The 15,748-nt window shown below is 44.6% G+C and overlaps 1 protein-coding gene across 1 annotated transcript in view; it reads right to left on the bottom strand.

The window, feature by feature from the left end:
* The window catches only part of TM9SF2 (transmembrane 9 superfamily member 2), a 28,584-nt gene extending 22,270 nt beyond the window's left edge, over positions 1-6,314 (bottom strand). Inside the window, exons 1-3 of the mRNA XM_065057631.1 lie at positions 5,955-6,314; positions 1,853-1,920; positions 613-706 (exon numbers count right to left, since the gene is read on the bottom strand). Coding sequence (XP_064913703.1) covers positions 613-706; positions 1,853-1,920; positions 5,955-6,083 — 291 coding nt within the window. The 5' untranslated portion in view covers positions 6,084-6,314. The remainder of the gene's footprint in view (positions 1-612; positions 707-1,852; positions 1,921-5,954) is intronic.
* Between the last annotated feature and the right edge of the window lie 9,434 nt (positions 6,315-15,748).

Here is a 15,748-nt window from a genome sequence, read left to right as displayed (position 1 = left end):
ATTACCAAGACTATGTATATTAACCCTCCAGAGAAGATTTTTATATAGGTGTGTGCTATAAAATCTGCCTGTGATCACTGTAGGAGCCCTACACTAATAGCTTCTTGTTACCAACTGAAACCTGTTTTCTGCAATGATTTACCAGATGAGTCATTTGACCTCATAGCAGCAATGCTGTCCCAGGTAGATTCAATTGCTAACTTTCTCTCCTACCATACGTGATGGAGAAGGCGAGAGCTTCAGACATCAGAAAAGACAAACTGGCTAAGACCATTTCTAATTCTTCCATTTACAACTGTAATATTTTCAGATCTGGTTCCAAGAAATCAGATACTCAATTCCCTCTAAAAATAGGACAGCTGAGGTGCAAGAATCTTTTTTGGAAGGTTTCAAGGAGAGAAGACAACCTCTACAGCATTTCAGTCTACAGCTTCATGATGCAAAGTCCATAGTTACTACTAGTTCAAATTCACAGATTTATATTGTGTAGAATTTCAGATTTTGAAGCCTTTTGAGATAAAGCCCTTGTGAAAATGATCTTCAAGATTCTGATCTCCTTTGGTTACATCTGAATGCACATATCACCGAATACCCCCTTGTCAGAGAACTAACCCTGTAAGGAGACGGTTCTATCCTCTCTCCAAACAAAACCTGGCCAAGGTTTTCAGATGGACGCTTCTTTCCTTCTGCTTGACAAAAATCAAACCTGAATTAGAGAAAAGACATAAGTTAACAGAATATTCTCAGCTGCAAATATTAGACCTCAAACAGTGCTCCCAAACCAACACCTTCATCACAAGAAAAGCAACTATACAGCTTTCCTTCTAGACAACAGTTTCTTCCTTGAACCTGCAAAGTGTGAAAGTCACAGTCTCGCTTTGGAAAAAAAAAACAACAAAACAAACGCCACAAAAAGAATCCCCAACAATTAAATCTCTTCATCAGGCATTTCAGAACTCAGTTTGTATTAAACATGATAACATAAAAGTTTCCTTAGCAATTAGAAGTTTCCTATTTGCATAGGAATTTTAGCCAGAAACTAAATCTTCTCCTAGAGTTCTATGACAGCTCTGAGAGAAAAACATACACACCAGATCCTTTGCGGGGTGGGGGGGATAATATAATAAAAGAAAAAAAAAGTATCTACACACACATCCACACGGCTCCTTTACAACAAGCACTATTAAACAAAGAGCTTACTGCGGTTTTATTCACGAACATGTTTAAAAACACATCTTCCAAGTTTTTGCAATCTAATTTCAAGTGCATCACATTTATGTCCATTAACATGCAGATATAACTAGTGCTTAAGCTCTTCAATACTAACAGTCAAAATATTTTTTGAAGCAACAACTTTACAGAGTTGTACCAGGCACTGATATGTTTTGTGCACTCCTATGATGTGTACCAAGAAAACATTCAACACCTCATTAAGATAATTGATATGAAGTTCACACCTCATTGCCACTTTAACTCATCTGGCTATAAGCTACTTAAGACAGCAGTAATTCTTTGATCTATAAAATGACAACTAACATACAAGAGTAAATATACATATATATGCACACACTCACACTTTTTTTAACCTTTAGTTACTCTAAAGCAGTGCTTCAACCTACATGAGGGCCTATGAATCCACGCACTCCTCCTAAAGTATGCGCCAAGACAACCAAGAAGAAAGAAGCAATCATCCAGTAAAAAAATTCTGTATTTATAACCTTTTGTTATCAAAACAAATAGGTACTCCTCAGTGGGCAACTGCTGTAGCAAGACGCAGATGATACTTTAAGATAAATTAATCTTTTTGGAAGAAATATCAACTAAAATGACAAAAACAGTATAATATACTTACGCAGTATATTCGTAGGGAAGGACAGACTCTACAGAGTCAAGCCTGTTCACAAACAGCTCGATTCCAGACTGAAAGAGTGGAGATAATCAGCAGTTACTTTAAAGCACTTCTTCAATTCTGACAGATATATAAAAAGATTTCTGTGAATAAGATAAAGGAATGCTGAAAATGTAGGATCTCTGTAATTATACATCTTGTATAATGAACTGTATCTGCTGAGAACATAAGTAAAACGCTATATAACCATCACAAAAGCAGCGACTACATCACAAAGCCACTTTAAGGCTAACATAACCACTTAAACTACAAAATAGCAAGGAATCACACACAAGGATAATACAATTATCATGGTTGCCTGTGTTTTAGTTTAATGTCCCAAGTTAGAACCATGTTAGTCATCACCACAACTTTTGTGTAATAAAAGTCTTAAAAGAACATGAATAAAACTACGGATGAGATCAGTACTACTCCCTATAATTAAGCTGCTTCCACAATTTTATCTATGTAGCAACTGAAAACTGAACTATGAGGATTTAAACAATGTATTCAAACCGATACACTATTTTAAGTTTGAACAGAAGCTCTTTCCAAGGAGAAGGCAAGGATATCCACATTTACTTTCTTATAGAAGTTTATCAATAACTCTAGCAACTCTGGAGCAAGAACCTGAAATTCAATCTGCTGTGGTTTCAGACTAGTTTGGCCTATACATATTAATTACAGTTGGAATAGTCTGCTGCTAGGGAAAGGGAGAGGTCTCACAGTTTTCCCTTTTAGTCTCAAAATCCCTTCCCTTATTTTAGTCCCACAGTCCCAATACATTTCAACTGTTTACCTTATGGCGGTTTTTGCAGTTACCTGCTTGCACAGTAAACCAATTAATCTGGCTAAAATAGCAAAAGACCCCAAAAAATTGATACGAGGAGTTTTTAGCAGTATAGCAACTGAACTGCCTTACTGTGCAACCAAGCAGCAAAAGGAACATGATTGCTTTCAGGAACAAGACCTCCCCCTTTCAACAGCAAGCCATCTATTTTCTCACCATGAAATCAACAGGAGAGCTTTTCCTCCCTATGAAAAGTCACTCAAGTTTAGCCAAAGAAAGAAATTCTGGAGAGGGGAGAAAAAAAAATAAAAAAGATGGAATTGTTCACATATATCTGTAGCTCAGATACTTCAGCTTGGTGCTATGCTTTATCGATACACTGTACTTGTCCACGTGCAAGTTAGGATGCAGTTCCATGAGACACAGGCAGCTGTGAGCTGTTAAACTGACTTATTAAGTGAAGACACCTAACTGCACTTCTCTCCTTTGCCCTAAGCCATGCAGACCTGCTGCTTACTTCTGGGTAGTATATGCTTGTCATAATTCTGTAAGCCATTTCCACTCACTAACATTGCAAAAAACCGAAAAAACAAAAAAAACCACCAAAGAACTGGATAGTTTTCTGCCATTAATAAGCTGAAAAAAAGGATTTAACAAATAACACAGGCAGAACAATACAGAGGACAGGAACATATTGCCTCGAGGAAGACAGGAATGAAATCTCTCACTTTCAGCAAGGAATTAGACTGCCGTAGCTGGTCACAGAACCACAGCCTTAGATTAGCTGTTTTTCATTCAAGGAGAAGGTTTGCTTGAATGCTTTGATTTCTATAAGAAGTATACACATTACTGCAGATCAGCATCTTTGATAAACAATTTCCCATATGGATGAATCCAAAAGGGATTTGCCATTGTATTTTTTTTTAAACTGAGTAAGGATTCTTAATATTCAAGCAGGAGTTACTATTTCAGTCTGCAGATCACATTCTGTTTCTGATGATATTCCAACCAGGAACAGGAAAAGTAGGCAAACTGAGTTTGCCCAAGCAGACCAGTAGACAGTTTGGAGGAAGGGAGAAAGACATGAGTCTCACCATTCTTGTGCTGGTAGCTACGTGTCCCACTAACAAGTTCACATCCCATCTCACCAACAGAGAAGACATGAGATCCACAGAGATTATAACAGACAAGTAGCACCATTTAGAGATCCAGTCTGTGGATCTAAATCTGCAAGTCAGGGGAACACTCACTATTATTACTAATATCATAATCAATAGTAAAGATTGTAAGAACTCAGCAAGAACACGTAAAAAAATAAGGTAGTCCAGTGAAGCTTAGTTTTACCCACTTACGTAAATATGATGATATAGCAATTACAACAATTATTGTTTCGTCTCAGCAGGGACCAGGCTACATTCAGTTGCAGACTACATTGAGAGAAATACACAGGAAGAGCAATTTCTACTTCTCCATATGCCTGTGTCTCAGTATGTGAATTGGCTAGCACGAGGTAAAGGAATATAAGGGATGGCCAATTTCAGAAAGAGATTTTTGCAATAATACACCCATTGAGGTTATACTAAAACGTTCAGCTAGCCACTGGTGGCAGGTTTACACAACTCGCTTCACATTTACAAAATGATAAATTCTCAGGATAAGGAGACAAACATTTCATATACATTATATAAGGAGAAAAAAAAAAAGAGACATCTGATAAAGACCACTCCGTAAGTGTCTCAGGTTGGTTACAAAAGACAGAAGGCAACCTGGCTCACCTGACTTGAAAAAAAAAAAATCTTTCTGCCACAATCCTAGCTTAAAGTAGGAATAATTCAAACATATTGTTTTTTTCAGGGATGTGTAAAACTACAAACTGCAGCTTGAAAGTCTTAGCCTGTATTTGAAGAAAAAAAAAGCCTTAAGAAGGTAGTGCAGCTGTCTGCTTGGATACTGAGGTAGAAGGAAAGTAACTCAAGTTTCTTCGCGATTGCCTAAAAAATGTTTTAAGGGGGTACTTCAGCACACTACTTGGATGTTTTCAAGGCTTGCTTAAACAAAGGTAGAGCTGAGCTGATCTAGTGCTGGCAACAGCTGTGCTTCAAGCAGGAGGCTGGACTATGTGACCTCCCAAGGCCACTTCCGAACACTATTTCTGACAACCTATAAAAGAACGTCCATAGAATGTTTTACTACTACAACAGAAGCGGCATGGAAACAAGAGTGAAAAAATCCACAGCTATGTGGTAGGTGCAAGATTTGCCTTGTCTGAATGGAACAATACACTTAAAGAAGGGAAAAAACATTTATAGCAACTACACCTTCATTACACATTTGTCTTATTACCTACTCTACTGATTCATGACAGCAAATAAAGTCAGTGCAAGATGTTTACCAAAAGCACGCAGTTTAAATACTTTTATTCTGAAGAATCGTGGACTAGTATTTCATGTAATACAGAAGCTGAGATCAGAGAGTGTGAGGCAGTCACTTCCAACAGCAATTTGATTGTAAAAGTGATTGGTCATTCAAGTACTAAAGCATGGTCCAGCGTAATCTCCATCACAGCAGCAGCAAGCAACTTCTAAAGCTCACCCAAAGGTTCAAAGACTATTTCAAGTACAGACCCCCTACCAGCCAACATAATTACAAATAAGTAATTTGGTTATGTGAACTTCGTTTGTCACTTCTGTAGGCATAAAAATAACTTCAAACTTCACTTGAGACCCTGGGGCCTGGAAGCCCCGATGCTTCAGGTTCCTGCAGCCAGGAGAACACAGCAAAGAAAGTGTCACTACATGTTTGCCTTGACTTTGTATCTGCTCGCAGCCATCAGCTGTTCGCTCCTGCCGAGGGCCGCACACAACCCGGCACGACCTGACACTGCGATTCTTTACTTTTTTCAGCTTTCCAACGAATATTTCAAAGCGCCCGACAGAGAAGCGGCCGGCGCTTCCCATTTCCGCACCGTGACCGCCGCTCACGGGTGAACTGACAGCCCGGCCCTTCCCGGCGAGGCACCGCGGACACCTCACCACCGGGGGGACCGAAACTCGCCCCAAGTCCCCGGCAGCCCCCGGGGACATTCGGTACGTCACAACCAAGCAGCTACAAATAAAATAAAACAAAATAACAAAATAAACGGCCCCACACAACCCCCGCGGCAGGAAGACACAAGTCAGGCCGCGCAGCAACGCGAGCCCCCGGGGCGGGGGCGGCGCCCAGGCCTCCCCTCAGCGCGGCGGCCCCGGCACCGGCCCCGGCCCGCCACGGGCTCACCTTGCACTCGGGCGTCTCCTTGTCCTTGTCGCAGAAGTTGACGGGCGCCAGGCCCGGCAGGTAGAAGGCGGCGGCGGGGGGCGCGGCTGCCGCCAGAGCAGCGGCGATGAGGAGCCGCCGCAGGGCCATGGCGGGACGGCGGGGGTGGGGGGGAGCGGGAGCGCGCGGGGGAACGGCGGCGGCGCGCGGCGGCCTGCGGGGAGCGCGTGGAGGGTCCCTGGGCGCCCCTCGCGCCCGCAGCGGCAACAATCGCGGCTCCGGCTGCTCCTTCTTCTTCTTCTTCTTCCTCCCCCCCCGCCCCGACGGCCGCCACTTCCGGCTTCTCGCGCGCGCGACACGTCACCCCGCGCGGACCTCCTGACAAGCGCGGAGGAGGGGGGGGGGGGGGGCGGGGCCGGCGCACGCGACGAGCCGGGCCGGGCTTCCACGCGTTCGCTTCCGGGGTAGCGCCCCCGCTTGGCTACTGTTGTCATGGCAACGCGGCGCTCTCCGCCCGCGGCAGGGCGGGACCGGCCCCGCCCTCCCACCGGCCCGGGCCCCACCAGGCCGCCTGGGAGCGGCGCGCGGTACGCGCGCGGGCAGTGCGCGTGGCGCCCAGCGGCGCTTTGGGACACCCGCCCGGGGCTCCCAGCGTTCACACAAACACAGAATGTCAGGGGCTGGAAGGGACCTGAAAAGATCATCCAGTCCAATCCCCTGCTGGAGCAGGAACGCCTAGGTGAGGTCACACAGGAATGTGTCCAGGCAGGTTTTGAATGTCTCCAGAGAAGGAGACTCCACAACCCCCCTGGGCAGCCTGTTCCAGTGCTCTGGCACCCTCACTGAGAAGAAGTTTCTCCTCATTTTTAAGTGGAACCTCCTGTGTTCCAGTTTGTACCCATTACCCCTTGTCCTATCATTGTTTGTCACCAAAAAGAGCCTGACTCCATCCTCGTGACACTCTCCCTTTACATATTTATAAACATTAATGAGGTCACCCCTCAGTTTCCTCCAAGCTAAAGAGACCCAGCTCCCTCATCCTTTCCTCATAAGGGAGATGCTCCACTCCCTTCATCATCTTTGTTGCCCTGTGCTGGACCCTCTCCAGCAGTTCCCTGTCCTTCTGGAACTGAGGCGCGGTCCTTGCTATTTTTCATTTTGCTCTTCCTTTCCATTTTCAAGGGTTCCACTATGGACAAACCGAACTGGGGCGAGTCCCACCTGTGGATGAGTGGAGTTAGGGAATGACAGACAGACAGACAGGTGTTGGCAGTGGTGGATGTCTGTTCCAGCTCAACATCCAGAACAACCTGTGCCCGCATTCCCTGCACATCAGTGATGCTGCTGTCGTGTGGCACGATCTACCAAAAAAAAACCCACCAAGAAAAAAGCGTATGGAAGGGGCAGGCATAAAGAGTCTATTGTTTTGATAATGTAGGGAACTTCTCCTTACCTTTCCTATCCCATCATTTGGGCTTGTGCAGCTTTAGAAACTCCAAACAACAGCCTTTAATGAAAAACTGCATTTATAAATGTTGCAGCATTTCCACTAATTCCCTCAGTCTCACGGGATCTTTGAATTACTTCTGTTTATCACAGGGTTCGGGGAATAGACCCGTTGCTCACACAATCTTATATATCGCCAAGGTCTTAAGGCGGCTGGTGAAGCCAGCAGGGAACAAGCAGGGCTGTCCAAAGGGGTGTCGGGTCTGTGTCCTATAACGCAGTGTACAGGTGCCTGGGCAAGCGATACACAGGGCACCCGGCCACAGCGGCAGGGTGGAGCTGCAGGTGGGTTACTTCACACAGCGCCTGGCCAGATACAGTGTTGAGCATCTAAGCACCTAGACCACAAAATGTACTCCTTGGGTAAGGTTATTTTAATGTATTTTTAATTTATTTTTCACATTACATAAGCCTTTCTTAGCTTTATATAAATATATGTTGATTTATAACATATTATATACATTAGATATTTCTGAACTCTCTATATTTAATTGTTCATCTACCTTTCTCACTCCTAGGTCTAATTCCTGCTTGTCTCATCCTGTAGATATCCTAAGAGCACAATTATAAGATCAAGCTCTGTGACAAGCGCAGCTGGAGAAGAAATCCCAGTTCCCTCTCTTTATTTAAAATTACTCATTGTTAGGGTAATCAGGTTGTAAATGACCCAAGCTGAGTTTCTCTTCTGCCACAGGGGACTTCAAACATCTCTCCCATTTCCCAGGTTAATATTCCAAGCAAATTACTTTTGTGGGCCTAATTCCATTCCTTTGCATGAGAGAATATTTAAAAGCCTTTGCCCATTTAATCCATGTCTTCCTTGAGAACGCTTCAAAAGCCGCGCAGTGAGAAGGAGCTGCGGTGTACTTTGTGTGCTTTTGTTTAAATCCCTTGTCGTAATCTGCAAAACCTGCTGACTCAGAGCAATTTTGAGGGGTGCTCTGCCAGTGGGTCCAAAGAGCATTTCAGTAGAAGTGATGCCGTACGCTATTATGCTCTCTGCTCTACAAAGGTGATGTGGAAAAACAGTTTGGAGTAGCTATAACCATGGGTTATAACCCTAGGAATAGCCGTGGTCCTTGAGATCTCATTTCAGCCTGGGCAAAACCCATCTATTCTAATTTAGTGAGAACTTCAGTGGGAATTTACTTGATAATTTCTCATCTCAGATTCCCCTGCTACGGGTTTTACAATCATAGGTTACAATTCAGGGGTGTGGTTTTAGTACAAGAAGAACAAGTATCACAGGTTTTATCATGAGAAGTTCCAAGGTCATGCAAGACTAGGAAATAAAACACAGGAAAAATTACCGTTTCAGAGATTAGTGAACCAACAGAAGCCAAAGCAGATGAATAGCCTGGGTTTTTCCTAAGAAATTCTTGTGATAAGAAAATACAAATGTAAGACCATAGGGTGTTCAGAAACTGCTGGGAAAATAAGTGCCATTTCTTGAAAAATGTTACTGCTCTTTTTTTTTATCAGAAACTGTTGTGAATGACTTGCTATTATTGTGGTGGTTCTCACCTTTTGCTGCCAATTTCTGGGCTGTGAGGCGTGCCTCCTCCTTTGGGGGATCCACAGCTCTCAGAATGTAGTTCTTCATTTCAGAAACAAACTCCTCAAAGTCTCTTATATCCTACACATCAGTGGCCAGTGTCTTAGTGCCTTCTTGCAGCACATTCTCTCCTTTGCCCATGGGCACTGAAACTCGCTTTTCTCACTATAGTGCCTTAGCAGCCAAGTTGCCAGGCTGTTCGACTTGCTGTGTGGAACAGATAAATACTTCTTGCTGTGGAGGTGGCAAGGACACAGTTAAGTTTGCCCCACTACAAGCTTTACAGCCACAGGTTACAATTCAGCGTGTGTGTTTTTAGTACCAGAAGAGCAGAATAATACTCTGCTGCATAATGTTTAGGGTGCTAATTGGATACAACTGACATCCACTTTACTGTTAATAGTTATTTCAACATTATTTTTAAAAAATATAAATAATATATAAAATATAAACTATACGTTTGCAACCTGGAACCCAAATCTCCCTTCTTGCAAATGATTTTCCCTAACACTGAAAATGAAGAGCTTTGTAAACGAGCACACTCTATTTCTCTCCTGAGACAACCGGCACTAATAACTTAATGACAAATTTCATATTTGGGAGAAATCCCCTGCTGTTAAGGAGGCCTAGACTGGTAGTTTGGTCATTTTTCTAGAAAGCAAGAAGTATGTGCGAGGACCTCATCAGGTGAAGGTTGAGTTAAAGTCCCAGATGGCTGTACTAATGATGATAACTGGTAACACCTTCCCCTTCCAGCAGTCTGAGAACTCACAGATGAAACAACTGAAGGATTACGGTTTGTGAAGCTTGATGCTACTTTGGCCTGAGGAGATTTCAGCAGCGCAGTCCTGCTAAGGATAAGGTGCTTCTATGAGTGATCAGAGGCCAACATTTAGGGTTTGAGCCTGAAAATGGGGGAGGCTGTGTGCCTCCTCAGTGAGGTGGCAGCAGAGCACGGTTACGGCTCTGTGCCTCCATTGTAAGTTAAGCACATCGAGTGCCTTAGTCCTTTTGTGGATCCAAAGCTGCCTTGGCAAGAGGAACCTGCCATTTACCACATAACCTGTGGGAGTGGCAGGAGTGGGCGCCTGGCAGGAGCACGCCCAGCCCAGGCAGATGGATGGCAGCATTGTCCGCAAGGCACCGGGGCAGAGATCCTGCTGGTTTTTCATCCCACTTCCCCAAGGCGTAGTCCTTCTGCAGGCAGGTGTCGTCCCCCTGCAGCTCAGGGCCATCGAAGCAGCGGTGCTGCGATCTGAGAATGCCCTGTGGGGCTTGGTGACATATGAGGTGCGCTTCTCCTTCAGGTCAGAGCTGCAGCATTACAGGAAAAGCATATTCTCTTGAGCAGCAGCCAGTTCCCTAGCTGAGTAAACAGTGCAGTGTTCAAACAAGTTGCACAGCATGTGTTATAGAAACTCATCTGGTTGTGCCCTTGCTGTCTTTATTTGGGTTTGCAACTTGCAAGTCTGTTTGGGGGCTTTTTATTTTTTTAATCTTTGTTCAGGCATTAGATCCAGCACCTCCTGTGACTTTATGACAAGCTTCAAATTAATATTTAACACAAGTCTTTTTAGGCTTTTGGTATACTATAGAGGCCTATGTCCTTTTCCCCGCTATTTTATATGGGGCTGGAAATGTGCAATCAGTCCAGTACCTGACTCACCAAATTAAAAAAGAGAAAGCACTGAGTAAAACAGGCAAGGAGCTCTGTCAGGTAAAAACTGCTGCTGAATTACTTCTAAAAGGAAAATGCTGAGATGATTATGCAGCTATTACTCTATGTTTGAGGCTAAATTCAACCCAGCTGACTCCTTTATCTAGGCAGTGGGGCAGAGCTTTTGGAGAGATGAGCGTGCCAAGAGGGACACAGCGATGCCTTGCAGCAAACACAAAGCAGGCTCCTCCAGGAGGGAAGGGGACACATGGCACCAGCCAGTGCGGTCTGGGAGCAGCTGCGTTTATGGCTCTCTCCAGCAGTTGCTATAGGTAAGGGTTCTGTGAGGTCCCCGGTGAACTTTAAACCAGCACAAAAGCAAGTGTAGCAAGATCGCTGCCTGCCTGGCCCATGTCTCCTGTGTTTGGAGCACGTCTGGTTCGGGCTACGCTAATTTGTTCTGTCCTCAGTGTGTAGTAATATAATTGTTCTTCACGTTAGTACCAATTAGGCACTGGGAAGAAACAAACCTTTATACGGGAGTATGTTTGTGGATAAGTAAAAGGGGAATGTTTTTTGTAGCTCTATGGGCCGCAAATCAGTTGAGCTGGTTACCTCTTCAGGAGTCAGTGCAGTCAGTAATTAATAGCTTCACTGGGGCTTAAATATCCAAGTTTATCCAAATTGCCAAACTTAAATACCGCTCTTGGTTATCACTCATTTGTCTCAAATGGGAAAAGAAGAACGTCTATTTTTTTTTTCCTTCAAGAATAGACTGTTCAGGATCTTTGACAAGAGTTAAACTACATTTTGGGGCAAAAAATGTGCATAATAATCTATATAAATTGATTCTAGTTTGTAAGTGGGAGCGTGCACACACACACCCCATCTGCTTACGAGCACTTAATCTGTGGTCACATTTCTCAGATATTCTATCCTTGCCCTGTACCTTTCTGTGGTATGACATATTAACACATGCAATCAGCCACGTTCATTGGCAAAGATCTTTACCCAAGTCCACTTCCTGGTGGTGAATTTTGCGCCATTATAAAGCAAGTAATGTTTTTGAAATTCAGATTATGAGAAGCCTTCATGAGCAATACAGTAAAGGCTGCAGAGCTGATTTGGGATGCAGCTGCTGGAAATCTGGACAAGAACTAGGAAGCTATTGAGGCAGTTAAATCCTTTTGAGACTCCTATTTTTCCACTAATTTCAGTTGGGAATTATGTGCCAAATTAGGAGCTGAGTGTTCAGGTACATTGCACTGTGCTTCTTAGGTCTTAATTTCGGTCCTTGAATTGTGCAAATGGTCTGATGGGTATTTTTGGACTCACAGAAAGAGTATTCATTGTAATGATTTCCCCTATGCACCAGTGCTGCAGGAATTGCTCTGGCACTGCCCGGTATTCAAGTCTAACAAGGACTACGGAGCACTCCATAAGAAGCACTGTTTAGAAACGGACTTTCTCAATAATCCCTTCAGTTCCCGGAATTTCATGCCCTGAAGTATGAGAAAGGTTATATGTCGTAACTTTATATCCTGCCTTATCAATATGATCTAACTGCAACTATGACTGTTCCCCTTAAAGGCTTAAGCCTTTTTAGATTGCAAAATAGTTTGGTCTCAGGTATGACATGGTATATCTTCACTTGACAAATGATGTAAGAAAAGTCTCCTTTTTCGTTTCAAATTTGGAGCTTTTAAATTTCATCCCCTACTCCCTGTACTAAAGAAAGGGGTAGATGGCAGAGCCCAGTTTCCCTACCCTGCATCAGTGGGCTTCTCTCATGACTGCTCCTTACTCTAATCCATCTGAGGGAAAAATCTAACCCCGGTGCCAATCAAGCTCTGAGGAATATTCCTATCAAAATTTTAACATCCTGAGCTGTTGAAGAGGTGTCCTCTAATACACAGGACTTTCAAATAGCCAAGAAAGCAGGATTGGGGCAAAGTGAAACTGGAGCAATAGTTTCCCTACCTCTTGGGACCTAACCTGTGCTGAAATTTGGTCCGTGAGAGCCGCCAGCCAAAATGATCAGAAAATCATAGAATGGTTTGGGTTGGAAGGGGCCTGCAACAGTCATCTATTCCAACCCCCCTGCAATGAGTAGAGACATCTTCTACTAGAACAGGATGCTCAGAGCCCCATCCAGCCTGGCCTTAGATTGTCCTAAATTACATTGAGCATCAGGCTGGTACCATTATCAGAGGCCACAGCTGCAAGTCACCTTTGTCCTGTCAGGCGGTGGCAGAGGTGACAGCTCCACAGGACTGTTGTCGCACCCGGTGAGGCAGGTGGGACCATGGGGCATCCTCCCCAGGATGCCACTGGTGGGGAGGTGGCCCAAGCAAGGCCTCCAGTGGTGCTAAGGCCAGGCCACACTTAAGCTGAGCCTTCAACCTTTGGAGCACTGATCTGGGCTCAGCCCCCATTAGCAAGCCCTAGTCTTCAGCCTTGAGGAGACTGAGGGGAGACCTCATGGCAGCTACAGCTTCCTTACAGGGGAGGGAAAGCAGGGGGCATCAGTCTCTCGTCTCTGGTGACCAGTGACAGAACCCGAGGGAATGGCAGGAAGATGTGCCAGGGAAGGTTTACGTTGGACATTAGGAAAAGGTTCTTCTGCCAGGGAGGAGTCACGGCCCCAAGCCTGACAGTGTTCAAGAAGAGACTGGACAAGCCCTCAGACACATGGTGTGAACTGTGGGGTTGTCCTGCGCAGGGACAGGAGTTGGACTCGATGATCCTTGTGGGTCCCTTCCAACTCAGGACATTCCATGATTCTATGTGGCTGGTTCCTGCCTCCTCGCCGGGGTCAGAGCAAGCAGTTTCTGGCAGGAGGCGGGTGAAAAGATGTGAAAGAAGCAGCAATCAGCTGGTGGCTTGTGCTGGGAGGCATCAGGCAAGTAACCTTGCTGCATTTTATGGCCATGCTTCACCTGCAAGTGCCCGCTGTGAGTGAAATTGCCTGGGCTGGCGCTGTCCTTTCTCAATTTCGCTCCCAGCAGGCTCCGCAGGTGAAGCATCTCTCATTGCGGGAGTCGGACTTTGCTTTCCCCTCCACAGCCTGAAATACGAAGTGGGGAAAAGAAAGAAGGTAATAAATGGCTGGAGAAAAGCAAAAGCAGGGCAGAGAGCAGTGAGAAGCAGGATGTGTGTCGAACAGTAATGGTAATTCAGTGCACCCAGCCCTCTAATTCTGGGGGAATTTAATACTGAAAAGAGCTTTACTTAGCTGCTTTAAGCTTTACACTTAGAAGTCCAAGAACTTTACAATTAGAAGTTTAAAATCACGGTGATTTTTTATAATTTTATGTTTAAAATGCCATGTAAGATGACGTGGGTAAAGGTAAAAGATAATTTTCCTGATCTTCGGTCTTACAGAGAGTTATAGTGGCTGTTTCTAGGAGAAATCCAAGCAAAAAAATAATTTTTCCTGTTTTTCTGAAGTCTGCAGTTCAGAATTCATTGGCCTTGATTTTATTGTTGTTGTTGTTGCCCTTTCTTAAGACAACCTGCATGTGACTTTCAGTGTTGACAGGTGCCTGATGCCGCTTCCCTTCAGAGAGAAATTCAACATCCAAAATGAGAACCCTGCAAAACTGGTAACGGCATCTGAACGCTTGACTGCCTGTTACCAGGGGAAGAGGACCCTTGATCCAGGGACAGGGGTATCGACACAGCTTTAAAGTTCAAAGACCCATCCTAGGGTTTATAGGAGTGGGGGACAGCGCGGAGCTGAAGTGTTTGCTGGTTCCTGGCTCCTGGGGGAACTGCTTGCCTGGAGACCAGGAGGCTGATTGCAGAACTGGTACCTTGCATTAGGTCCCTGCATAGAGCAGGGGACACAGGAAAGTGATGCTTATACATCCAACAGCAGCAGAAACTCTGTCCTAGGGTTGCGTTTGGGAGGCAATTGCACTGTGTAACCCATCCCTGAAGTTTTGGGGATAAAAAGCGGCTTTTTGTTTCAGTGGTGTGAGGCGTATGCAGCTGTGCTCAGTGGCTTGCAATTTTCTGCTGGTTAACATGGGAAAAGTTGTTGAGAGACTGCTGCTGGACGAAGGCGATCTGGGTGGAAAAGATCACAAATCAGCAGCGCTTTTGGATTTCAGGAGAGGAGGGAGTGAAAGCAATGGACTAATGAATTTAAATCAGAGCACTTCAACCCGCTCAAAGAATCGGTAAATGCAGTCTTGTGGAAAGGAATTTTAATGGGAAAGGGAGCCTGGGAGGACTGTCAGCTCCTAAAAAAGGTGCCGAAGATGTGATGAAAAACTGCCGTGACGCTCACAGCGAGAATGGGGAGAGGCCGGGGTGGCCACGTAGGAAGACGACCTGACAGTCAAAAAGGTGGTGAAAGGAGGTGGCTTGCAGGCAGGCAGTAGAAGGAAACCTCCTAACACTGTCCCATATGACACTTTCATGGGCAAATTAGGGACACATCTTCATTAAACTACTTGAAAGTGGGGTAAAATGGAGGCAAGGGGTTGGGCAAGTATGTGGAAGATGGAAGAAGAAGAAAGAGGTGTTGAGAGGGAAGAAGGCGCAAAATGGGGTAATGTTTTTCCCCGTTGCTGCAGTTTCACACAGATGCCTTTGTGTGTGACATAGTAATGGTGTGTGATTGTAAATGGAACCTGATTTGCCAGATCAGTAAATACAAACCTGACCTGTGCCAACAAAAATATTACGATCCTTTGCATTAAGTTCTTTGCTTTCTCAAATGAGGGAGAAAAGCGAGAAAACCCACAGCAGCTCCTCCCATAATTAAGCTCCTTTTTATATTCTAGAGGGTGGGTCTCTAAGTACCCAAATTTGAATGAGTAACAAAATATCAAGAGGTACCTTTTTCTAATGGCTAGACTACAATAGGTGCCACCCACAAACTTATTTGATAGTATTATTTGCCCTCATTTCCAACTAAACTTCATTCTTAGGTTGCCCTTTGCAAAGTGATTTCCTAGGAATGCTTAGATAATTCAGGGGAAGGAGTGCAGAAGGAGCAAGGGGTCCTCCTATTGTTTTTTTGTATAAGATCTCCTTTGACAACCTGTCCCAGCCGTTACTTCACATGCTCTAAAAATTTTTGTCCAT

This window comes from Columba livia, chromosome 1 (genome assembly GCF_036013475.1).
Source record: "Columba livia isolate bColLiv1 breed racing homer chromosome 1, bColLiv1.pat.W.v2, whole genome shotgun sequence".
In the NCBI taxonomy this organism is placed as follows: Eukaryota; Metazoa; Chordata; class Aves; order Columbiformes; family Columbidae; genus Columba; species Columba livia.
Note: the sequence above shows the minus strand (reverse complement) of the source record. Positions and strands in the feature narration are given on the sequence as shown.